The sequence below is a fragment of the Fonsecaea monophora genome, assembly GCF_001642475.1.
Source record: "Fonsecaea monophora strain CBS 269.37 chromosome Unknown Scaff66, whole genome shotgun sequence".
NCBI lineage: Eukaryota > Fungi > Ascomycota > Eurotiomycetes > Chaetothyriales > Herpotrichiellaceae > Fonsecaea > Fonsecaea monophora.
The window spans coordinates 87,455-107,081 of record NW_019173997.1 but is presented as its reverse complement, the minus strand read 5'-3'; the positions used below and the strand labels follow the sequence as shown (position 1 = coordinate 107,081).

Sequence of the window (19,627 nt, the reverse complement as noted above, 5' to 3'; positions counted from 1 at the left end):
ATGAAGTGAGGCTGCAGTTGTTCAAGTGACGGTTGTGGCAATGGCGCGAGGCGTCCTTTTCGAGTTTATCGATAAGCGGTCACGTGGGAGGGGGCTGCCTGGGCCACTTGTGGGTGACTCAGCAAGGGTCCTTTGGATAACTCCGAATTCCCGGGGATAACGAGCTCCGCCCATGGCGCGTTAGAATGGGCCGTATATCCTCGTTACCTACAAGTATCGAGTACTTGCCAGCGACCATGCCACTTCATGCTCCTATGGAAAGTCTATATCGTATCAATTCGTGTGGACGTATCAAGTGCCAGCGCACCGTTTGTTCCAAGATTAGCTGGGACGAAGAGCTGTCTTCGTCACCTACGCTGCCTGATTCAGCCTCAGGCTCCAACCCCGGCAGCCTACTGTGTCCACCGTGTTCTGTCGTACTCGCACCCAATCGCAACCAATTTCAAAGGGGTGGCGACTTTTGCTGTTGACGTACATTCGCTGCCTCTGCCTCTGTGTCCTCGTCGGCCGTTCCGCCATCCTTGCACTTGCTCTCGAGCGTCTCAATGTGCTTCAGCAGCGATTGGTTGAAGTCTCGAAGCATCACAATCTCGTCGGATTGCGACTTGACCCTTGCCCTCAACTGCTCGAGCTTGGCCTCGCTGCGCAATCGGTGATTCCGCTGCGCTTTTCGGTTCTGTTCTTTCCTCCTCTGTATATACGAATTGGCTTAGCCGAAATGAGCCCCTGATGGTGGAGGGAGGTAGAAGTGACGTGTGGACTTAAATGCGAAAATGCGACTAGGTCCACGCTACCTGTGGCTTTTTTTCTTCTTCTTCTCGAAACTGACCTCTTTCTTATCCTTTTCACAGTTCTTGCACGGAAGATGTGGCGGGTTGCATCGACCCTGGCCCGGACACTCCGTCTCCGTATCAGGACCTCCCTGGACAGCAGAGTTGGTGCGCGCTAGCTGCAAAGCATCACTCGGACTCCCCGGCGCCTCGGGTGCGAAATCGAGGGGTGAGTCAAGGGGAGAGAAGTCGTCTGTGAAGCTGAGGGCTCTGTTGTTCGAGACAAAGGGAGACGTTATTTGACTGAACTATGAGGTTTGTCAGGAACGGGCCTTGGTGTAGGCTCGATGCTGCGATCCACCTTACATCTGAGAAGTCGGTGCATATATCCATGGCCATGTCGTAGTAGTCCAAAGACTCCCAGTATTGCCCCGGTATGTAGAAATAGGGATTGTCCGCCGGCCGCTGATATTGCTGGGTCGCTTGTCTCTGGGGTTGTGATGGACCTTGCGGCGTAGCCAGACTGCTCGCATGGAAGACGGAGATGAAGCTAGCCATTCCATGAGCACCCTGAGGAGCCTGTGCCCGTGGTCTGGCTGATCTTTCTTTCATTTTAGTGAGCAAGGCGCTGTTGCAAGCTCACCGCTGTCAGTCATAGGATGAAAGTAATGAAGATTGGAAAGCGCATACCCAACCAGCAAGGCGTAGTGGGATGTTTATGTGGTCGATGATGAACGCGCGCGTACACAGGGACGGGTGCTGTAGAGGGTTCACTCGAGCAACCTGTGCGATGAAGAATGTTGGGGGACACTTTAGAAAGACTGCGTAGCAGAGACTCGAGAAGAGGAGGACGACAAGCCAGCCAAAGAGAAACTAAAAAGGACGAGGACAACCAAGTGTGGCTTGCGTCTCGGCGCTTGTCGCTCCAGGGTGGGCAGAGACGGCGTATCTCGAAAAGGAAATGGGAAAGGATGAGTTTCAAGATTGTACCTGTTCAAGGAGTGTCGCAATACAACCGGGTTCGTGGGACAAAAGCGATTAGTTAAGACATGCAGCGGACGAGCGTGAGGCATGAGGTGCGAAGCACGAGCTTATGGCTCCTACAAGGACACATTTCCCCTCGCAAGGCAAAGGCTATACTTTTCCTCGTTGGAGCTACCCACTGAGAATGTAATTCGCAAACTCTACAAGGCAAAAGGTCGAGATTGGGTGGAGTGGAGCCACGTGGAGCGGCAGGTTGTCCTTATACACGTTTGGGTTTCCCTCTGTGCGACTGTTGTCAGAGTTCCAGGGCTGAAACGGGGTCCTTATCTAAAGTAATTCGGGGTTCTCCCAGTGGCATATGGATTCATGAAAGCGACGAGTCAAACCGCGAGGCAGGCCACCGATTGGATCAGGCGTCCTATGCCCGAATCGTTTTCCCGTGTCCTCGAGGTTTGGCACCAGCCGGTGATGACCCGGGGGAGGCATGGAATGGAGTGAAGGATATGCATTTCAGAGGATCCTCCTGAAGCTCATGGTTAGCTCCGTGGTCCCTTGTTCAGGCGAATACTCAGACGGAGTACTTGGAGGCAGGGACGAGAACACGGCAGTACGTCGCTTAATGTGGAGGGTCTCAACGGTACCCTAGAAATCCACACCATGGCTGTCTATTGGTTTGTTCAACAATTTACTGGGCCACTAGTGGGTCCTCGGTCCTATCAAATGTGGCGGTCAAACCAGAGGCAAGGTCTGCAGCAATCTCTCACGGTTCCGTTTCCCAGTATACGCATAGATGGGAACGTAGCGCCCGGGGTCAGAGTCCCTTATTCGTAGCTCTTCGTCGACCAAAGTGAGGGGCCGTTTTCAAATCATGCAGGTGTGCCTGGCATGAGTGATCCACACATCTCTTCCCCCTCGAAAGAGGAATGTGTACTTCTTATGGCGAATATGAACTGATGTCTGGACTTGCGGTGCCCACCAGGTATTCTGGTGAATTCAAGGGAGGGGGATATTGGATCTTCAGGTCGGCCAAGGAAAGTCGTAAGGCGCAAAAGCTATGTTATGCCATGCCATGCCGTCTAGTTGGAGCACATGTGGTGATATCATGACTTTCCTCTCCAAAAAAACCCACCCATCACTACGCGTGGAGCCCGACGGGAATGCCTGACAGCCATGTCTGCATTGCTTAAACCCCTCGAAAGGGTCTCTCTCCGAAATGAGTCAGCCCGTCGCTTAGGATAAGTCAGCAAAGCCCCGACCGCCTTAAATCCAACCCCCTTTTTGTACAGAACGGAATAAGAGTCACGTGGTTAAATGGTGAGTTGAGGACAGTCTATAGAGGTATTTGGTTTCACGTTTGGTAGAGGAAAACGGACTGCTAATAGAGTTGCAAGAATGATAAGAAAAGCGTGCAGCTCGGATCAGAACTGAGGTGGCTACAAGACTCCTCGAGTGCTCTCTGTTCGCAACTCCACGGATTACGAAACCAGCTTGCTGCTGTTAGACCCAATGAGACGCTCCCTACCAGAGTATGCCGATTGGAGATCTGCCTTCTTCGAGTTCTCTATACTGCCGAGCGAGTGCTGGTGTGGCAAGAGAGAACCAAGGCAGTATCTGTTGTTACATCGATTTGCATGGCGCCAATAATACGAGGGTCCCCGTCCTGACAACCAATTCAACAGAGCTCGAGTATTGCTGGCGGTGCTCGCTGACCCAGCCGTGGGTTTTCACAGGAACAAGAGATGTTGCCCAGAAGCGAGTTGCCTCGGGTCGCTGTAGCTTGGAGTCGAACGGAAATGAACGGGTGGTTCAAAAGTGCAATGAGACATCGGCTGGGTGGAGGAGAGCACGGTGGGGATCATTGCGTCGTCAAAGGTTCTCCTTGGCCGCTGCCAGTTGAATCACCAAATACTAGGTGTCTTTCTTCTGGACGGTCTATTGTTAGCGAGAAGTATGATCGCCGACCTCTCCGATATTGGACATGAAGGGAGCCAGTCACACTTGCTCGACACGCCCACAAGCACCTTTCTTGGATTATGGAGTCTCTTTCCTTCACTCGTCATAGAGGCTGGGTTTGGTGAGTGACAGTTGTCGGAAATATTTCGTGTCTGTTGCGCTGTGACAGCACACCGACTGTCTAGCTGCCGCTATCGTCACAAGAAAGTCCTGTGAACATGGGCTCCAATCTCCTCGTTCGAGGCAAGACAGGTCTCCAGCTGGGTCTGAGCTGCAGTAAGTTGGGCACTGTCGCCTGTAGATCCTGTATCCATGCAGCCTTCGTCTCCATGAAGTGGGACCGCAGCTTCAATACCACTTCACCTTCGCACTCGTATTCGACTGACATCGAAGTCTGTCTGGGGGCCATAGACCCCATTGCGCAGCCATTGGATCCAGAAGTTAGGCATCATAAGAGACGTTAGAGGGTGGCAAGATTGTCGTCGCTCTTCTCGGTCGGGTCTCCCTGGATTTGCAGCCTTAGGCGAATACAGCAAATAGGTCACCAGCAGTGATTGGCACCAGTATCATGGTCGACTCGATAAAAACTCTATAGGTTGTAGTACGTCCCACAGAAACTGCTTTTGTCCACAGATATATCACAAGCACAACCTGGTCGCAAGCATGGTGCTGCTGGGCGCCGAAACAGTGTCTTGGTGACTGCTCTTCATTCTGTCCATCTCTTCGTATTGGATCGTGCGTAACAAGCAGTCAAGAGTTCGATCGTCCCCTAGCATGTTCTTAGCCATAGGGTCGCATCCTGAAGCAGCATTCTCAACCTTGTCTTCACAAACCCGGGCACTTTTGGACGGTTTTTTCCTGCCGCCTTCTCTTGCTGCCGAGACCTGTTCACATGCTTTTATCGGCCGACTAGATCACGATAGTTTTCTCGAACAAAGACCTGGACGATTCTTTAGTCAGCTACAAACACAATGTTCGAGACCATCAGAGATGAAAACGGGTTTCCTCGACAGTCCAAGTATGATAGATGGTGAAAGGTTATCTGTGTACTCGGTACCTCGTCCCTGGAAATCTCCAAGTTGGAATTAGTAATGCTTGACTTGGATGCTGGGCACAGCCTCATTCGTGCGCTAGCAATTATTCTTGGATTCATAATCACCGCATCGAAGAATAGAGAATTTTGCCATCGCAGAAAGAGGGCCAAGGACATGTCGGAATACTGCATCTCATACTGGTGGGAGATGGTGAAAGGAAAAATCATCGAAGGTTTTGTTGTTGCCTGTCCATCTCGGATCTTCAACGTCCCGTACGACACGTTTTTTTGCCACGCTGAGCCTTCAAGCAGCGCAAACAGCCCGACTAAACTCAGCTTCGGAGTAAGTGGTCATCATGTCTACGGCCGAGCTGCATGAGGTCGGGCCAAAATCCCCAAGGCCAATTCATTACAGCCTCTCATTGCGGTTCAAAGAGCTTCCTGCAATATCACATTATCATCCGAACAGTGCCGCTTTCAGTCACATAACACTAGTATACAGGGCGAGCATCAAAAGTACCAGAATGTTGGTCAAGGCCCAGGCCAGACGCACCCCATGTCGTACGTTGATTCTTCCGCTAAAGCCGCCAAAATGCGCGGATGATGTCCTGAGCAAAAGGTCCCTCAGTCCACGTCCATGTCACTCTCATCCCCTTCGCCATCCACATCAGCACGAGAATCGTCATCGTCCATGTCTTCGTCGCTTCGCTCAGCCAACAGATCTTGGGTAATTTCATCGTTGAGATCTCTGCCTCCAGTTCGGGTGGGTGGTGTAGGCCTAGCCACTTCAGGAAGGGACTGTTGTGCCGGAGATTCACGCGGGCGTCGCTTCTTGCGCGTGCCATTTGTGAGTGGCCGAGAAGGGGCTGCAGTGAGATTATCTTCGGCGGCCGCCTGGTGGCGTTGTTGGAGTCGGGCATGGTATACGGCCAGATCACGGTCTCCACCCCAGACTTCCAGGCGTCTCCCTGTCTTCCTCAGGACCTTGGTCCATGTTTCCACTTCCTCACCATGATCGTCGGGTTCATAGCCAACAGGAACATGTCCGGACTCGGGTTCGTCGCCATGCCATCTGCGGCCAAGCACACCGGCAAAGCCAGATTCTCCCGCCTCTTCTTCCTCTTCGCTGTCATAGGTTGGAGGGAGCTCACTAACTCGTCTGGCCGCCTGCAGCAACCATCTGCACCCTTCCCTTAACTGCCGTGCTTCCTGGAGGGCTTGCCTACGACGTCTCCGGAGGGCCCATTCGACTCGACGCTGTCGATGTTCCTCTAGTTCGCGCTGATACCCTGTCCGAGCCCTAGCCTTAGTGCCGGTGCCACCAGCTGCTGGCTCAGGTCGGCCCCCTATCACGTCAGTCTCGTTCTTGCTTCGGGGTGTGTTCAACTGACCGATGACTGGATGGTTCCCAGTGCCAGGGTGTAGCGGTTGAGGCGTCCCTCGATACCGATCCATTGTGTCTGGAGTGCTAGCATTACGGCCTGATTTGAGCAGGCTCCTGGGGCCATCACTCTGTCTGGCACCTCCTCTACTCCGTGTCGGTGTGTTCTTCCCCCTGACACGCTTGTACCGTCCGCGGCCAGGGTGTGGGTCAACTGCTTCCCAATCATCATCCAAGCTGTCGGCTTGACCCCCAAGAGCGCTGCTCATAACGTGTCCGTGGGGACCAACAGACTCTGGCGCTGGAGATCGTCCTACACCGGGACTTGCCCGTGAATCCACGTCAGAAATAAGGGAGTCCTCGTCCCCGTACGCAGCGCTTTTCTTGAGACGTTTCAGGGCTTTGTGGTCTGGATTTCCTGGGTCAGCCATCACCAGGGGCGGGTCATTGGCATTCTCCAACATGATCCTCCGCCTTTCCTGTGTCATTTTCTCAGCAAAGGCAACTTCCTCTGGCGGGTCAATATTCTCAGCATCACCCTCTGCTTCCGTAATAGTTGTCAATTTTGGTACCAGTTGTGGTACTATGTCGGGATCGTTGGGGTCTTCGTCTTCCCTGTACTCTCCAGGGCCGTATGGATTCCGCAGTGCGTCTTCCTTTGTAAAATTTGACTCGAGATACCACCACATGAGCCACAAAAACGCCCTGGCCCTGGTTCCGGATGAGATGGTTGGCCGCATGGCAAGGTCGAAGAAGTCAACTTTATCAGTAAAGTGCATCTCACTGATCTTGGGCGCAAACTGGGAGAGGACGAAGATCAGATTGACTGGGTTCGTCCTTGGAATCGGTTTCGCCTTGATCGCTGCAAGTGTGCGAGGCTCATCGGTGTCCTCACTTGCACCCTTGAGGATACTTTTCAGCCGTGGCGCATCTTGAAGTGACTTGTAGTCTCTTTGACTTTTGTAGGCTTGCAGAGACGGGATGGAATGATACGTTCTCAGCTGGGCTCTCATCTCTGGGAAGAAGTTCAGTGTCGTGTTCATGCGGCCCACATTGACGAGGAGACATATCATTGCCATGTTATGCGCCGCCTGTCGATCAACTTGAAGCCTGTCCTTGAGGATCTTGCTTGTCTTGGAACTTCGTGCCATGCAGTCCACGTATATGTCGGAGAAGAAACAACCAGGTTTGCCATCACTGACTCGGGTGAACACTGGTTTCGTGTCTTCGATGACGATCCGCAAGAATTCGTACTGAATCTCTTTGCGCCAAAGAGGCGTGCCATCGGGCTTCTTGATATGTCTAACTTTGCTCCCAGAGTAGACTGAGCCAACAGTGCCGTTGGCCTGTCTCCTCGTGCCGACCGCAGTTCCAATTGTTCTGGGCTCCGATTCGGGAGTGGCCTCTGACTTTTTGGTCCGTGAGAGAGGCGCCGAGGCAACACTGCCCTCATCTTCAGTGCCTTCATGAGGTTGTTCGTGTATCCAAATTGCACCCTTGCGGGCTTTTGATTTTCTCGCAGATCCGGCTTTGGATCGGGGCGCTCGACGACCGCTCGTAGGAGTAGGCTCAGCGGGTGTTTCTTCCACTGTTTCGACTTGCTCTTGGTCAAGGTCTGCAAGGTCAGGCTTCGTGTCTTCCATCTGGTCGTCGATGGTGTCGCCCTCTGAAGGCGCCGCAGAGGGCTCGCGTGAGGTCATGTTGTCGTTAATGTGAGCGCAATGGGCCAGATATTAAGTTAATCATCAAGATCCGATCATCGTAATGAATATGATACAGCAGAGGATAAAAAGTTACTCAGCTGTCAATGAGATTTTGAGGAGCGTGGTCTCAAGCCACGGTCCCGCGATGCTTGCAAACGGATCACTCACCACGCTAACACGTGACGCCAGATCTTGGCAGCCCTGGGCAGCCCTGACTCGATCTCTTCCCCTTCAGGCTTCTTGATTAAGGAAAGTCAGGCACGGACTTAAGCCAAGTGGCGAAGTAACCGGCATGCACAGTAAGTTTATTTATTGGCGGAGATGAATGGATGGAGTTAAGTACTACAACAATACACTCATACAAGCACCTCCTTTGCACCTCAGACCTTGACCTGACAATGCGGCTGGTCTGGTCCCTTCCGACACGCCTTGAATGTTCCGATGTCTTCAAGAAATCGACAGAGGCATGATTCTAATGCTCTGTCGTATCCCAGTGGTGGCTGTCGCACCTGCAAAATTCGACGCATCAAGGCAGGAATCCCTCCCACGATGCTTATCCAGCGGCTAACATCTGCTCACCCCGCAGTGCGACGAGACACGACCGACATGTTTGAGATGTGTCAAGTCTCGTCGCATATGTATCAGAGCCACGCCCCCAAGGGTCGACTTTCTGATCCACATCGAGAACCGTTATGCCAGTGGACAATCAAAGCGGCCGAGAGGACCTCGCTCAAGCCTGACTCCAACCCTTCACCTGGATCTGCGGACCCGTGCTGTCATCTACTATCTCAACTATTACTTACGAGCACCAGCTGATGTGCAACGCCTCCCAGGCAGCGTTTCAGACAGCCTTGAAGAATGGGTCTCGGGGAGAACGATTCCAATCATTGATTCAGCGGTTTCGTCGATGGCACTAGTCGTCTTTTCACGGACACAGCAACATTCAGTGGCCGCAGCGGAAGCCTACGTGCAGTATGGTGAGTTACTGCGGCACGCGCACAAGACGTTGTCCGGTCTGGTCGAAAAAAACATCGATGCCGCGTTGCTGGTCGTCTTCCTAATGAGTCGCTACGAAGACTCGTTGCACGGAAGGGCTGATACTGTCCCCAACAGTTACTTGCATCATGATGGTGCAGCTGCGATTTTGAAAATATGGAGAAACCAGCACCCACTGGAGAAGCTGTCGGCAACTTCTGCGGTAAAGTATTCGCGGCGGGGTATCATTAGATCAGCTCTTTTGCGGTATCTTTCAGTGCCAGCATGGCTTGAAGACGGTCGGCCTTTTGGCGAGTGTGGCAGAGACCTCGATTATGACCGCATAGTGGTCCAAGTTGCGAGACTTCGAAATCGGCTCACGATCTTGCAACGGAATAATTTCCAGCCGAACAGAAGCAATCCGAAACTGTTACAAGAGCTTCAGAAACTGCGCAGCGAAGCAGCGAACTTAGACCATGCCCTGCGCGACTGGGCGATTCGAATTCCAAGTTCCTGGTACCCACGTCGGCATCTCATGCCCACGACGTCGTTTTTGCCTACTCGAGACTTCTTCTCCTCGGAGGTTTACAGCTACTCCAGCATTGCCTACGCTACCCTGTGGCTGAACTACTCGGCTACAAGGCTATTGGTCAATCAAGCATGGCTGAAGATCCTCGAGCTCATTCAACCATATTCAGATTCATCTGTCTACGCCCACGAGGTGAAAGAGTGCCACTCGCGCCTCATAGCCACGTCAGTGGACATGTCCTCGAGTATTCCATTTGTCCTTGAGAGGTTCAAGGTCACAGACAGGGGTCAGCAGCAAACCGAGATCACACTGAACACAGATGCTGAGATCACCCCGTACATAGCCGATCTAACTGTGTGGCCACTTGGCATTGCCTCGTGCATTGGGAGCTTGCCTATGGAGCACAAACAGTGGTTCAGGAACCAGTTGTCTTTCGTGGGGAGGATTCTCGGATGTGGAATCTTGGAGTGTATTAGTGCTGCAGACCTGCTTGACCTCTGAGCCCATCATGTCCCCGTTCTTGCGGCATCCAGCTGCTGTCTTGATGATCATGGTTCTTGGTAAAACTTCTGCGCAAGGCCACCTTGAGCGAGGGACTATCTAAAATCCGAGAGGGCGTCTATTTTCTTGTCAGACTGTGCCTTTCTTCTTCAAAACTTTGTCGTGTCAAAAGACAATAGAGTCGTGCACTATCCGCTGTCCACTGTCGAAGTTCGCATCAAGGGCTGGCTAGTTGGCTGGCTGGCTGGCTGGCTGGCTGTCCTTCCGTCAGTCGTTCGGTGCTTTTGTCGCAGGCTGCCTTGGTGGAAAGGCGCTGCGATGACGATAAGAGGCCGAAATGTTTAATACACAGATATATATATATATTATTGCTCGGGACGCGGTGTTGGAGATGATAGACAAAATCACATGAGCCCCCTCGAGCACGACTACGAGTAGTTAGTTCCTTCAAGGCCTTGTCTTACGCTCAATGTATAGTGTATGCCCGACCGAGCATATGCATACTTTCCGCTCGGCTTAAGCAACCCAAGTACTTCATATATGTCTAGACAATGAAAGGGACGGAGAGTGCTAATGCCTTTATTTCTGCCGGGCCGGCGACAGTCGGTGTCTGTTTAGGTGCATGGAAAATGGGATTACTTTTCTCTCAGTTATGTCAATATCCAGATGAGATGAGAAGAGCAACGAACTAATATAAATGACTTGTATTTGCTGGTAATGGACAACCCGACTGACCCCCTTTGAGCCCGCCCAGTACAACCCCCGTCCAACCCCGTCCAACCCCGCCCAACTCTGTATCTTAAGTTATTAGTTTCAGACACCTGTATCAGCAAGTACGGCGGGACTCTCGGGCAGCATCAACGTCCCGGCAACGACATTCTCTTTGGTTGGTGCACCTTCTTTGTCCGCAATGACAGCAATGATAATACCCAGCGGCTCGATCTCTGCTGGTATCACCGCACTGTAGGATGTTGTATTGAATGGAACCGAGATATTGTAGAGGCCATGAAAAAAGACAGCGTAGTAGTCCTTGTTAGGAGCAAACTGAGGTTGGTTATCGGGCTGGGTGAAATTGAACACCAAAGTTGAGCCAGGCGTGATACCCGTTGTACCAGCGCCGGGGGATATTTGTGGGAGGTTCTGGCGCGGCGTGGGATATACAGGGTTCTCGCCTGGGCAGGAGCCGTTGACAACCCATTCATTGGTGAAATCCAGAATCTGGTTCGCATATGGATACACAGTATCCGTTGGCCCAGCAAATGGGGTGGACTTCCAGTTGTCAATGAGTGACCATGTATTGTGACGCGACTCGGTCGCGGCTATGGCCACAAGGGCGGCCTTGGACAAAGTGAGTTTGGCTTGCAACTCCAGCCCGGTGAGGAAGGCCATGCTGGAGATCTCAATGACGGTCTGAAGCGCAATGTAACTAATCGGGTCTTCATAGGGATACTGGTATTGACACGGGCCGGGCTTGACCGAGTTGGTGGATATTTGGTTCTGAAAGATACGTAGATGACCGGCTTCATTGTCACGGATCTGCTGAATACGCTCATAGGTGGTGTTGGGAAAGCCAGCCTCAGCGAAGGCTGTCGTGTTGAACCGCTCAACCCCTTGTTGATAGAAGGAGAAGATGACCCACTCGGCAGACAGCAGGTTCTGAAAGAGGAGGTCGTCTTCGCCAGGAGGTCCGAAAGTCGTGTTGACTATGGCACCTGTGATATTGCCAGGGAACGGAGCTGCTGTGCCGTTATACGTGCTGTACGTTCCAGACTGACCTGGAATCGGACCGTAGGACGGGTCGGACAGTTGGGAGAAGAGTGGCTCTGTCATAGGTGCACAGCATGCCAGACCAAACGCCAGGGCGGCGGCAAGAGGATTAAAGCGCAAGACTGCCATGAAGATTGAAAGGTAGTACTGTTTTTGTAGTCGGCCTTGTGGAGGGTTTGCTCGAGACTTGAAGTCGTGGTCTCTGAGGTTCTTATACCCTCAGAGAGGAGGCATGTACGTGCGGTGTCCATCATGAAACAACTGACGCTGAATGCCTTGCGAAGCTGAGCCAATCGAGAAAATCACCGAGAGGGGAATGGCCTCAGGCGGTGAGGCTAATCAGTGCTCATTGTGGACGAGGTGTTGCGGTACTGTGAGTGTAGGAAAACAAGGCATGGAGATACGTGCCGTCCATGACGATGATGGGTGAAGTAGTGACTAGATTGAATTGAACGGAGGCGGAGGGATTTGGTGGACGTCAGCGAGATGGAGCGCAGAGTAGGGCAGGGAGGAAAAGAGAGACAGAGGAGAGTGAAGGAGAGATACAGGGAGACAAATGTCCCCACCTTCCCAAAACAGTCATATTTTCGATTGGTCTGTTTCGCAGGCTGCGCAAGCACCAAGTCGCCGACACCCGCAGCTTCAACGCCTCAAAAGCCTCGACATCTTCTGATGGCTAAGCCTCTGCAAATCTCCCCTATCTCATTCACGCCGTCACTATTCTCCATGTATCTGCCGTCGTCAAAGCACTTCTCTCCGGCCAGCCCGCGTTCAGTTCACACTACTCGGTACTGTCTCACTCTCAGCTGTGCAGGTCACCCATGCAATCGTCAGGCCTCCAACACTTCAGCAATGCCTTGCGGATATCGACGCTCGTAAACAAGGTCAGGTCAACGTTGACAGAAGTCCCTGTGGTTCCCTTGCTGGACTTCTCTATAAGTTTCGAGGCTTAATTGCTTGAAGGTCACACATCACAATGTTCCTCTCGGAAACATCTGTATGAATCAGTGACAATGGTTGGTCGTGGCGGGTGGGTCGACATACCATTCCAGACTGTTGTATGCTTCAGGTTCTTACTAACAATGGTATATAGGCGGTCAAAAGCATGCTTCACCTGCCGCAGAAGACGTCTCAAGTGTGGTAGGCTATCCGTCAGCGTCGTTCATTGATTGTCACCGGCTCATGCTGACCCAACTCCAGACGAGACCAAGCCGAGATGTGTACGATGCCAAAGAAGCGAGGTCGAGTGCACAGGCTACCCAAGCGGACTAGAATTCATCGACGACAATCCAGCATATCGTCCGCGGAAAAGAATTCAACCTCGAAAAGTTGTATTTCCACACGCGTCAGAACCGATGCCTAGCTTGAGTATTCTAGGCGATGACCTATACTTTGCTTATATGAACCAAGAGCTGCAGGATGGGAACTCTTTTATAGATGACCGTTGGCCAGGCTTCCACACTCTTAGGATGCCTGACTGTCTTCCTCGACGTTGTATGAAGTCATTCGCTGCGTCCTTTTTCGGCCGGCGAGTCAATGTCCAACGGGCCCAACGGGAAGGAATGAATCTCTATGTTCGGTCTCTTCGGGAGCTCAACGAGCGCCTATCTCATCCTGACAAATCGTCGGCCGGCCACACTGTCCTCTCAATAGCAATCCTCACGTTTTGCGAAGTATGTGTCATAGTCGCACTTTAACTGGCCGCAGGAGCTGACTGGATATCAAAGTATCTCACCGCAACCACTGGTACTGCATGGGTCCAACATATGCTGGGAATGACCGAATTCTTCCGACTCCAGGGCTTTGAAATCTTCAAACAGCCATATACCATGTGGGCGTTCCAAACTGATCGATTTTCTATGATTCTTGCTGCCATCGCAGCCCGTTGTCCGACTTGTCTCGCCACAGAAGAGTGGAAGACTATTCCCTGGACTTTCTCCCAAACACCAAAGAATCCGGTAGGGTATCTGATTGACCTCGCTTCCGAGCTTCCTGCCATGTATACGAAGTTCATTCGTTACCTGAAAACAACGGAGGCGAGCGCAAAGGCTGAATTAAACCTCGGTCTCGAGAGGGATTTTGCCGACCTTCTCCAACGTATACGAGACTGGTACATCAAGTGGGAGTGTGAGGTCAAGCCTCAAGTTGAAGAGGTCGCTCTGTCACAAAACGAACAGCAGAAGTTTGGCTTTGAATCCAAACTAGTCTTTGACAACACGACCGACATCGCCTACACATTTGCCATGTACCAGACCACGGTGATCATACTTTTGGAGCTTTGGAAGACGCTTCGAAAGGTGCAAATGACACTTCCTACAAAGCCTAGTGCTGTTCGTGATGGGGACCTTAGTCGGCTACCAGACCTTCCGACTGACGAATTCACAAGCCATCAGGATGACGAACTCTCCGGAACGTCCAACTCAGCTCTAGTATGTCAAGCGCGAAAAGCAGCTCTCGATATCTGTCGGATACTACCAGTCTATTTGATGCCATCAGGCTCCTGGGTCCATGGGATCCAAATGGTCATTCCTATCCGCATGGCACTCATTGTGCTCCGCCAGAATGGTGGATGCCCACAAGTAGCGTGGCTGGAAGACTGTATGCAGCAAATCGGCGGGGCGCAGCGAGGCTGGGAGATTGGGAAGTACGCCATGCAGGTGTATGGATACTCATGAAGCATGGGGCGGCGGATGTTGGGCTCCGGTTGAGAAAGCTGGATAATGATGCTGCCATCGGTTAATGCCCCGACGCTGTGCATTGAGACTTATGTGAGAGGGGGACCAGAATACATATTGATGAGGATGACGGTGGTGAAGCAGTGACACCAAGACCCGAGATGGGATATTCTCACCTGGGCTGGGCACTGGCTTGATTACACGTTTTACACGCGTGCATATCTATTCTTCTGACCAAATAATCCCTTACTTGACTCCACCTGAAAGCCTTCTCACAGGGCCGAGAGAAAAGCAAGATCGAGGTCCATAGCTCAATCCAGTAAATACGGATCGACCACCGAGTCCTTCAACTTCAAGGTGAAGGTGAGGGACACGGACAAGCATGGCTGATACCAGCTGTATTGCCTGTGCCAGAAAATACCGAGATCTCTGCGGACGTGAGAGAGAGTCTTGAAACCTAGGACGCGACAGCAACGTACACCACAGAACATTGCACATTCCTCCTTGACGGAATCACATCAAAATCAGTCATCAAAGTTCTCAAAGTCTTTCCACGCTTCCTCGACGAGTCGCGGGTCCGTGAGCACGCGCAGCGCCAGCATGGCCATGCCTTTTGCGCAGGTTATGGCGGCGCGGTGGGCGTCGTCTGTCGCGGCGTGCCCGGCGAAGCGCGGGTGGTGCATCGAGACGTTGGGCTCGGTGGGGATGGGGAATGTGCCGTGGAAGCTGGGGACTTCGAACGAGACGTTCCCTGGTGGTCGGTCGATCAGTTGGTTGGTTACTTGATTCCGAAACAAGGTGGATTGTGGAGAGCGACAAAGAAGAAGGAGGAGGAGGAGGAGGAGGAGAAGGAGGAGGAGAGGAAGCAGGGGCAGGGGGCGAGTTTCGTGAACTTATTGCTTACCCATGTCCGTCGATGCCGTGTACGACTCGTCGTTCTTGACCATGATCTTCTCGCCTATCATCGCCATGTCCTCGACATATTGCTTGCATAGGGGCAGGTTGACTCTCAGGTTCTTGTACGTGGGGGCGCTGCGGAAAAGGGGGGTTATGTGTCAGATCATGAGTTGTAGAAATATGTAGACAAAGAACACGAGGAGAGGAGAGTAGAGGAGAGTTGGCCGTCAAGCGCCATGACCACGTTTAAATCACCGAATCATCACACGTACACGTACAACGTCCCTTTTGTTCAGTCTCTCCCGCTCGTCAAGGGATTTTTTTTTTCGCGGGTAGAACGAGGGAGAATAAGGGGACAAGGACGTTGGGACTCACGTAATAAAATTGATCTCGCAGCTCGTGGCGGCGGCGGCGGCTTCGCAGCACCTGTGCACCTTTGCCAGCAGCTTGTCGGCCCTCGCCACGTTCGGGGCCCTCACGTACCAGTTCATGCGGGTGTAGGCGGTGATGACGTTGGGGACGGAGCCGCCGTCCTCGATGACGCCGTGGACGCGCTCGTCGGGCCGCATCTGCTGGCGCAGCATCGACACGCTGTTGTAGGTCGTGATGGCGGCGTCGAGCGCGTTGACGCCGTTCCACGGCTCGCCCGCCGCGTGTGCCTGCTGGCCGCGGAACTCGACGCGGAACTTGTGCGAGGCGATGAACTTCAGCCCCGCCAGTCCCGTGTACCCGTCCGAGAACTGGTGGGCCGTCACCGGGTGTGCCATGATGGCCGCGCCGATGTCCTTGTCCCGAAACGCCCCGGCGTCGATCAACTTGCACTTGCCCCCGCCGCCTTCCTCGGCCGGCGTGCCCAGCAGGCGAACCCGGCCCGGGATGCCGCTCGACTTGAGAGCCGTGGCGGCGCCCAGGAACGCAGCGATCGACGACGTGGCGATCAAATTGTGGCCGCACGCGTGGCCGATGCCCGGCAGCGCGTCGTACTCGGCGCAGATGATCACCAGAGGACCGCCCTGGCCGACCTCACTGGTGAAGGATGTCTCGAGGCCGTACGTCTGCTCGGTCACGGCAAACCCCTCCTTTTTCAGGAAGGCCGAGATGGTCTTGACGGCGAAGAACTCCTTGTAAGCCAATTCCGGGTTGTCGTGGATGGCCCGATTGAGTTCTCTCAGCTGTGCATCGGCTGCGTCGATGGCATCGAGCGAGGCCTTCAACGCCTTTGTTACGGTGGCATCTGGTGCGGCATTGAAGGAGTTGGGTCCAGCCATGGCTAGTCCTGGCAGCGTTTGGATGATGGCAAGGGGGATGTGGAGCTAGAGGTGTGTTTGTCCTTTGTAGTTGTTGAGGGCGTTGACTCTTGATATGTGGACATGTGGGTAAAATTGAAGGTGGAGCAGAAAACTGCGCAGGGACTGGCAAGCGACTGGCAACGACTGGTCCTTCTCCATTTTAGGACTCTCAGAAAACACCAGCGATGCGAAAATCCAAGAGAGTTACGGATCAAGCAAGGAACTCAAGACAAGAATTCCATTCAGCTGCAAATGTAGTGCTTGATACGTTCCTAATGATTGCTCTGCTGCCAGTCGGCGATGTATACTCGCTGGCAGAATGTAGTCTGGGCTATACGTCTCACAAGGCTGGTTCGATCCCGCATCTTCTTCGGTGTCAATCTTCCGGTGGAATTCGCGAATCTCTGAACGGCGGATCGTCCCCAAATAACCCTGGTGGCCCTTCCCCAAATGTTTGTTAAGCATGTCCTGCTCTGAAAGAAATGGCCAACCCCACTAACTGAGGACCCAGATCGAACCATAAACACCCTGGATACTCTAACAGTCAAGGCCAATGTTCCGATAGCCTCGGATGAGCTCGTGAAACTTTGGGTGCGGGGAAGGGAGGTGTGAAATACGGGGAGATAAAAGAGTCGGGTGCGGACCACTTTACAACATAGAAGGCAAAGATCCAGATCGCAACAGCTAAACGTCTCACTCGAAAGGCATCGATCAAAAGAAACGTCCCACTTGCGCGACACAAGAGAAGCAGACGAGAAATGCCCCTACAATATCTTCTATGGGTCAACTCGCAACCATTCCCAAATTCTGGGGTTGACGACGACCTTTGGGTAAAATGGTATATCGATGAACATGTTCGTATCTAGACCGTCCCTTCTCGTGTAGACCCGTGTAGACCAGGCTGATCGGTGGCAGCTGCCGGACTTGATCAACAGCAAGACTGCCGTGCGCGCGGCCATGTATCGGGAGGCCGACTTTCCACTTGGTTCAGGCGAGAAATCGCCACGCAAGTTCTTGGTGTTATACCAGACCGAACTCGAAGACCCGTTGAGTTCCAAAGAGTTCTTGAACGGTGTGCGCCATACCAGCGACATGTGGCCCGACAAAAAGCCATCGTCCGAAGTAGGGAACTTCAATATCAGGAATTATAAGTTAATTCAGGACTATGATCCTGACGGACGGGGTGAAGGTGAGTGTCTGGCGCTTACAGAAGAGGCCGACTGTTGCTGATGCCGCTGGATAAAGTCCCCGCGCCGTTTTGCGCGACGGTCGAGATGCACCCAGTGGATGAGCCCGACTTCGACAAATGGTACCGAGAAGAGCATCTCGACATGCTGCACAAGTTGCCAGGATATCGACGATCGTCCAGGTATGTCATTGGCCCAAAGACGGCTCTGACAAAAGATGAGCCTCCAAAATATCTGGCAATCCATGAAATGGATTCTTTAAAAGGCTTTGTCGGGAAAGAGGCCGATGCTGCCAACACCACCCCGTGGACGGTAAAGCATATCAAAGACAGCAAGGTATTCATTCCGAGAGGCTGGGAGTTGATAACTTCGCGAGGGTATTGAACATGCAAGGCTGAGACGATGCTCATGACGCGGTGGCCATGATGGATTCCATCCAGGGCCAAATGCTCTCATTTGCCGGTGGATAGCCCATGTGCAGCATTTTGTCATAGAACCGGGCTTCTTTTGGGCGGCCGTAGTTCATGAGAAGGATGTTGTCCTCTATGGGAACAAGCCCGTCGTGGGTGCCGTTGATCAGGAGCAGTCTGCAGCAGGGCCCATTCACAATCCCATTTTCGACAAGACTAAAGTCCTTTTGAGCCCTGTCCTTCATCTCTTCCCAGTCCCGGTAGCCGTACTTGGCAACATATGCTTCGCTAAGGACAAACGGGTATTCGTGGTCGTTGACGTGCTCAAGCCATTCTCGACTTAGGAACAGATGGCTCCCGGCGCCCTGGGCAATGACCCCAGCAAGCCTCGAGTGGTGAGTGTGTGCTAGCCGGATGGCACAGTAACCCCCAGCAGAAAGACCCCAGGCCATACATTTCCGCATGTTGAACGACGGCTGTTTGTCCATCCAGTCAAGAATCGAGGTGAACAATCGTTCGTGGGACGTTGGGTCACGACGGGCTGCCGGGCAATCGGCTGTTCCTGGGATTTCGGTGATCACACAGCCCCAACCACGGTCCAGAAACTCGTCAGTTCGCTGTGGCCATGCTGTTAGTCGGAGTGCGTGTGAGTACACCAGAGCGCCTGATGTGCTTACCTCTGTGTTGTCTGGTCGATGCCCGTCCAGTCCTGTGATCAGCAGCACTACGGGGCATTTCTTCTCACTATTTGCTCCTGGCGGCAGCCTAACGAACAGCGGTATCTCCTTGCCGTCCTCACCATCTGCCGCAGTATGGGGAATCTTGACCTCTTTCATAGGAGCATCCCATAGGCTTGCACCTCTCAAGTAAACCTGCTTTTGTAGCTCAAATGCCTTTCTCTTTAGTCCTGAACCAGCCTCGAGAGAAGGGAACCGAGATATTCGATACACACACGCGGCACGCTTGAACAGGGCGGCGGCTTTGGCTCTGTCCGAGGCCTGGGCTGACATGGCTGCGTCGGTGAGTTTTTCGGCCGTCGGCATAAAGTACTGGGTGTATTTGTCTGTGTACGCATCGTTCACGTCGTCTCTGATCAGGCTTTCGAAGATGGGTTGGAAGTCTTCGAGCTTGCCATCGTGGAAAGGATACACCCCGAGCGAGCAGGGGAACTTCCACTTGGTTTCCCACAGAGCTTTGACTCCATCCAGATGAGGGTAACGTTGGTAGAACTTCTCGCCGAGGATCCAGTTCACCATGCTGTAGTACTTCAGAACTCGCCCGGTGTTGGAGTTCAAAGACCTAAGAGAGGAAGATTGAGTGGTGAAGAGACGGTGAGGGATGTGTTTCTATTGTTGGGGTTTCTGTCTAAGTGGCATCGGTCAATTGATCACCGAACCCCGCGACAGGTTACGAATATAAATTATTGACTGCGCCAGCCCCTCGCTCAAGCTCTAACAGCCTTGCGTGTTAAGTTCACCATAATAACCAAGAGTGTCGGACTGTACTAACTATTTCTTCGATTGTCTAGACAGCCAGCTATCCTTGATGCAAACTCTGATAGCGGACAGTGGAC

At 52.8% G+C, this 19,627-nt stretch overlaps 8 protein-coding genes across 8 annotated transcripts; 3 read left to right on the top strand and 5 right to left on the bottom strand.

Annotated features, from left to right (window-relative positions):
• Nucleotides 1-442: 442 nt before the first annotated feature.
• Nucleotides 443-1,382, bottom strand: AYO21_08023 (hypothetical protein; the record flags this gene model as incomplete). The annotated part of the gene is made up of 3 exons (XM_022657973.1): nucleotides 443-691; nucleotides 830-1,078; nucleotides 1,137-1,382. 3 exons carry the CDS (start codon nucleotides 1,380-1,382, stop codon nucleotides 443-445), a joined length of 744 nt encoding a protein of 247 aa, XP_022509732.1.
• A 3,982-nt stretch (nucleotides 1,383-5,364) lies between these two features.
• AYO21_08022 (hypothetical protein) lies at nucleotides 5,365-7,821 on the bottom strand (the record flags this gene model as incomplete). The annotated part of the gene is made up of 1 exon (XM_022657972.1): nucleotides 5,365-7,821. The coding sequence occupies one exon, from the start codon at nucleotides 7,819-7,821 to the stop codon at nucleotides 5,365-5,367; it is 2,457 nt and encodes an 818-aa protein (XP_022509731.1).
• A 910-nt stretch (nucleotides 7,822-8,731) lies between these two features.
• On the top strand, nucleotides 8,732-9,829 carry AYO21_08021 (hypothetical protein; the record flags this gene model as incomplete). The annotated part of the gene is made up of 1 exon (XM_022657971.1): nucleotides 8,732-9,829. The coding sequence occupies one exon, from the start codon at nucleotides 8,732-8,734 to the stop codon at nucleotides 9,827-9,829; it is 1,098 nt and encodes a 365-aa protein (XP_022509730.1).
• Nucleotides 9,830-10,642: 813 nt separating this feature from the next.
• AYO21_08020 (hypothetical protein) lies at nucleotides 10,643-11,725 on the bottom strand (the record flags this gene model as incomplete). The annotated part of the gene is made up of 1 exon (XM_022657970.1): nucleotides 10,643-11,725. One exon carries the CDS (start codon nucleotides 11,723-11,725, stop codon nucleotides 10,643-10,645), a length of 1,083 nt encoding a protein of 360 aa, XP_022509729.1.
• A 1,433-nt stretch (nucleotides 11,726-13,158) lies between these two features.
• On the top strand, nucleotides 13,159-14,271 carry AYO21_08019 (hypothetical protein; the record flags this gene model as incomplete). Its single annotated transcript, XM_022657969.1, has 2 exons — nucleotides 13,159-13,269; nucleotides 13,324-14,271. The coding sequence occupies 2 exons, from the start codon at nucleotides 13,159-13,161 to the stop codon at nucleotides 14,269-14,271; spliced, it is 1,059 nt and encodes a 352-aa protein (XP_022509728.1).
• Nucleotides 14,272-14,795: 524 nt separating this feature from the next.
• Nucleotides 14,796-16,436, bottom strand: AYO21_08018 (hypothetical protein; the record flags this gene model as incomplete). Its single annotated transcript, XM_022657968.1, has 3 exons — nucleotides 14,796-15,022; nucleotides 15,176-15,303; nucleotides 15,544-16,436. The coding sequence occupies 3 exons, from the start codon at nucleotides 16,434-16,436 to the stop codon at nucleotides 14,796-14,798; spliced, it is 1,248 nt and encodes a 415-aa protein (XP_022509727.1).
• A 779-nt stretch (nucleotides 16,437-17,215) lies between these two features.
• On the top strand, nucleotides 17,216-18,028 carry AYO21_08017 (hypothetical protein; the record flags this gene model as incomplete). Its single annotated transcript, XM_022657967.1, has 3 exons — nucleotides 17,216-17,311; nucleotides 17,373-17,646; nucleotides 17,703-18,028. 3 exons carry the CDS (start codon nucleotides 17,216-17,218, stop codon nucleotides 18,026-18,028), a joined length of 696 nt encoding a protein of 231 aa, XP_022509726.1.
• A 22-nt stretch (nucleotides 18,029-18,050) lies between these two features.
• Nucleotides 18,051-19,310, bottom strand: AYO21_08016 (hypothetical protein; the record flags this gene model as incomplete). The annotated part of the gene is made up of 1 exon (XM_022657966.1): nucleotides 18,051-19,310. One exon carries the CDS (start codon nucleotides 19,308-19,310, stop codon nucleotides 18,051-18,053), a length of 1,260 nt encoding a protein of 419 aa, XP_022509725.1.
• Nucleotides 19,311-19,627: the final 317 nt, after the last annotated feature.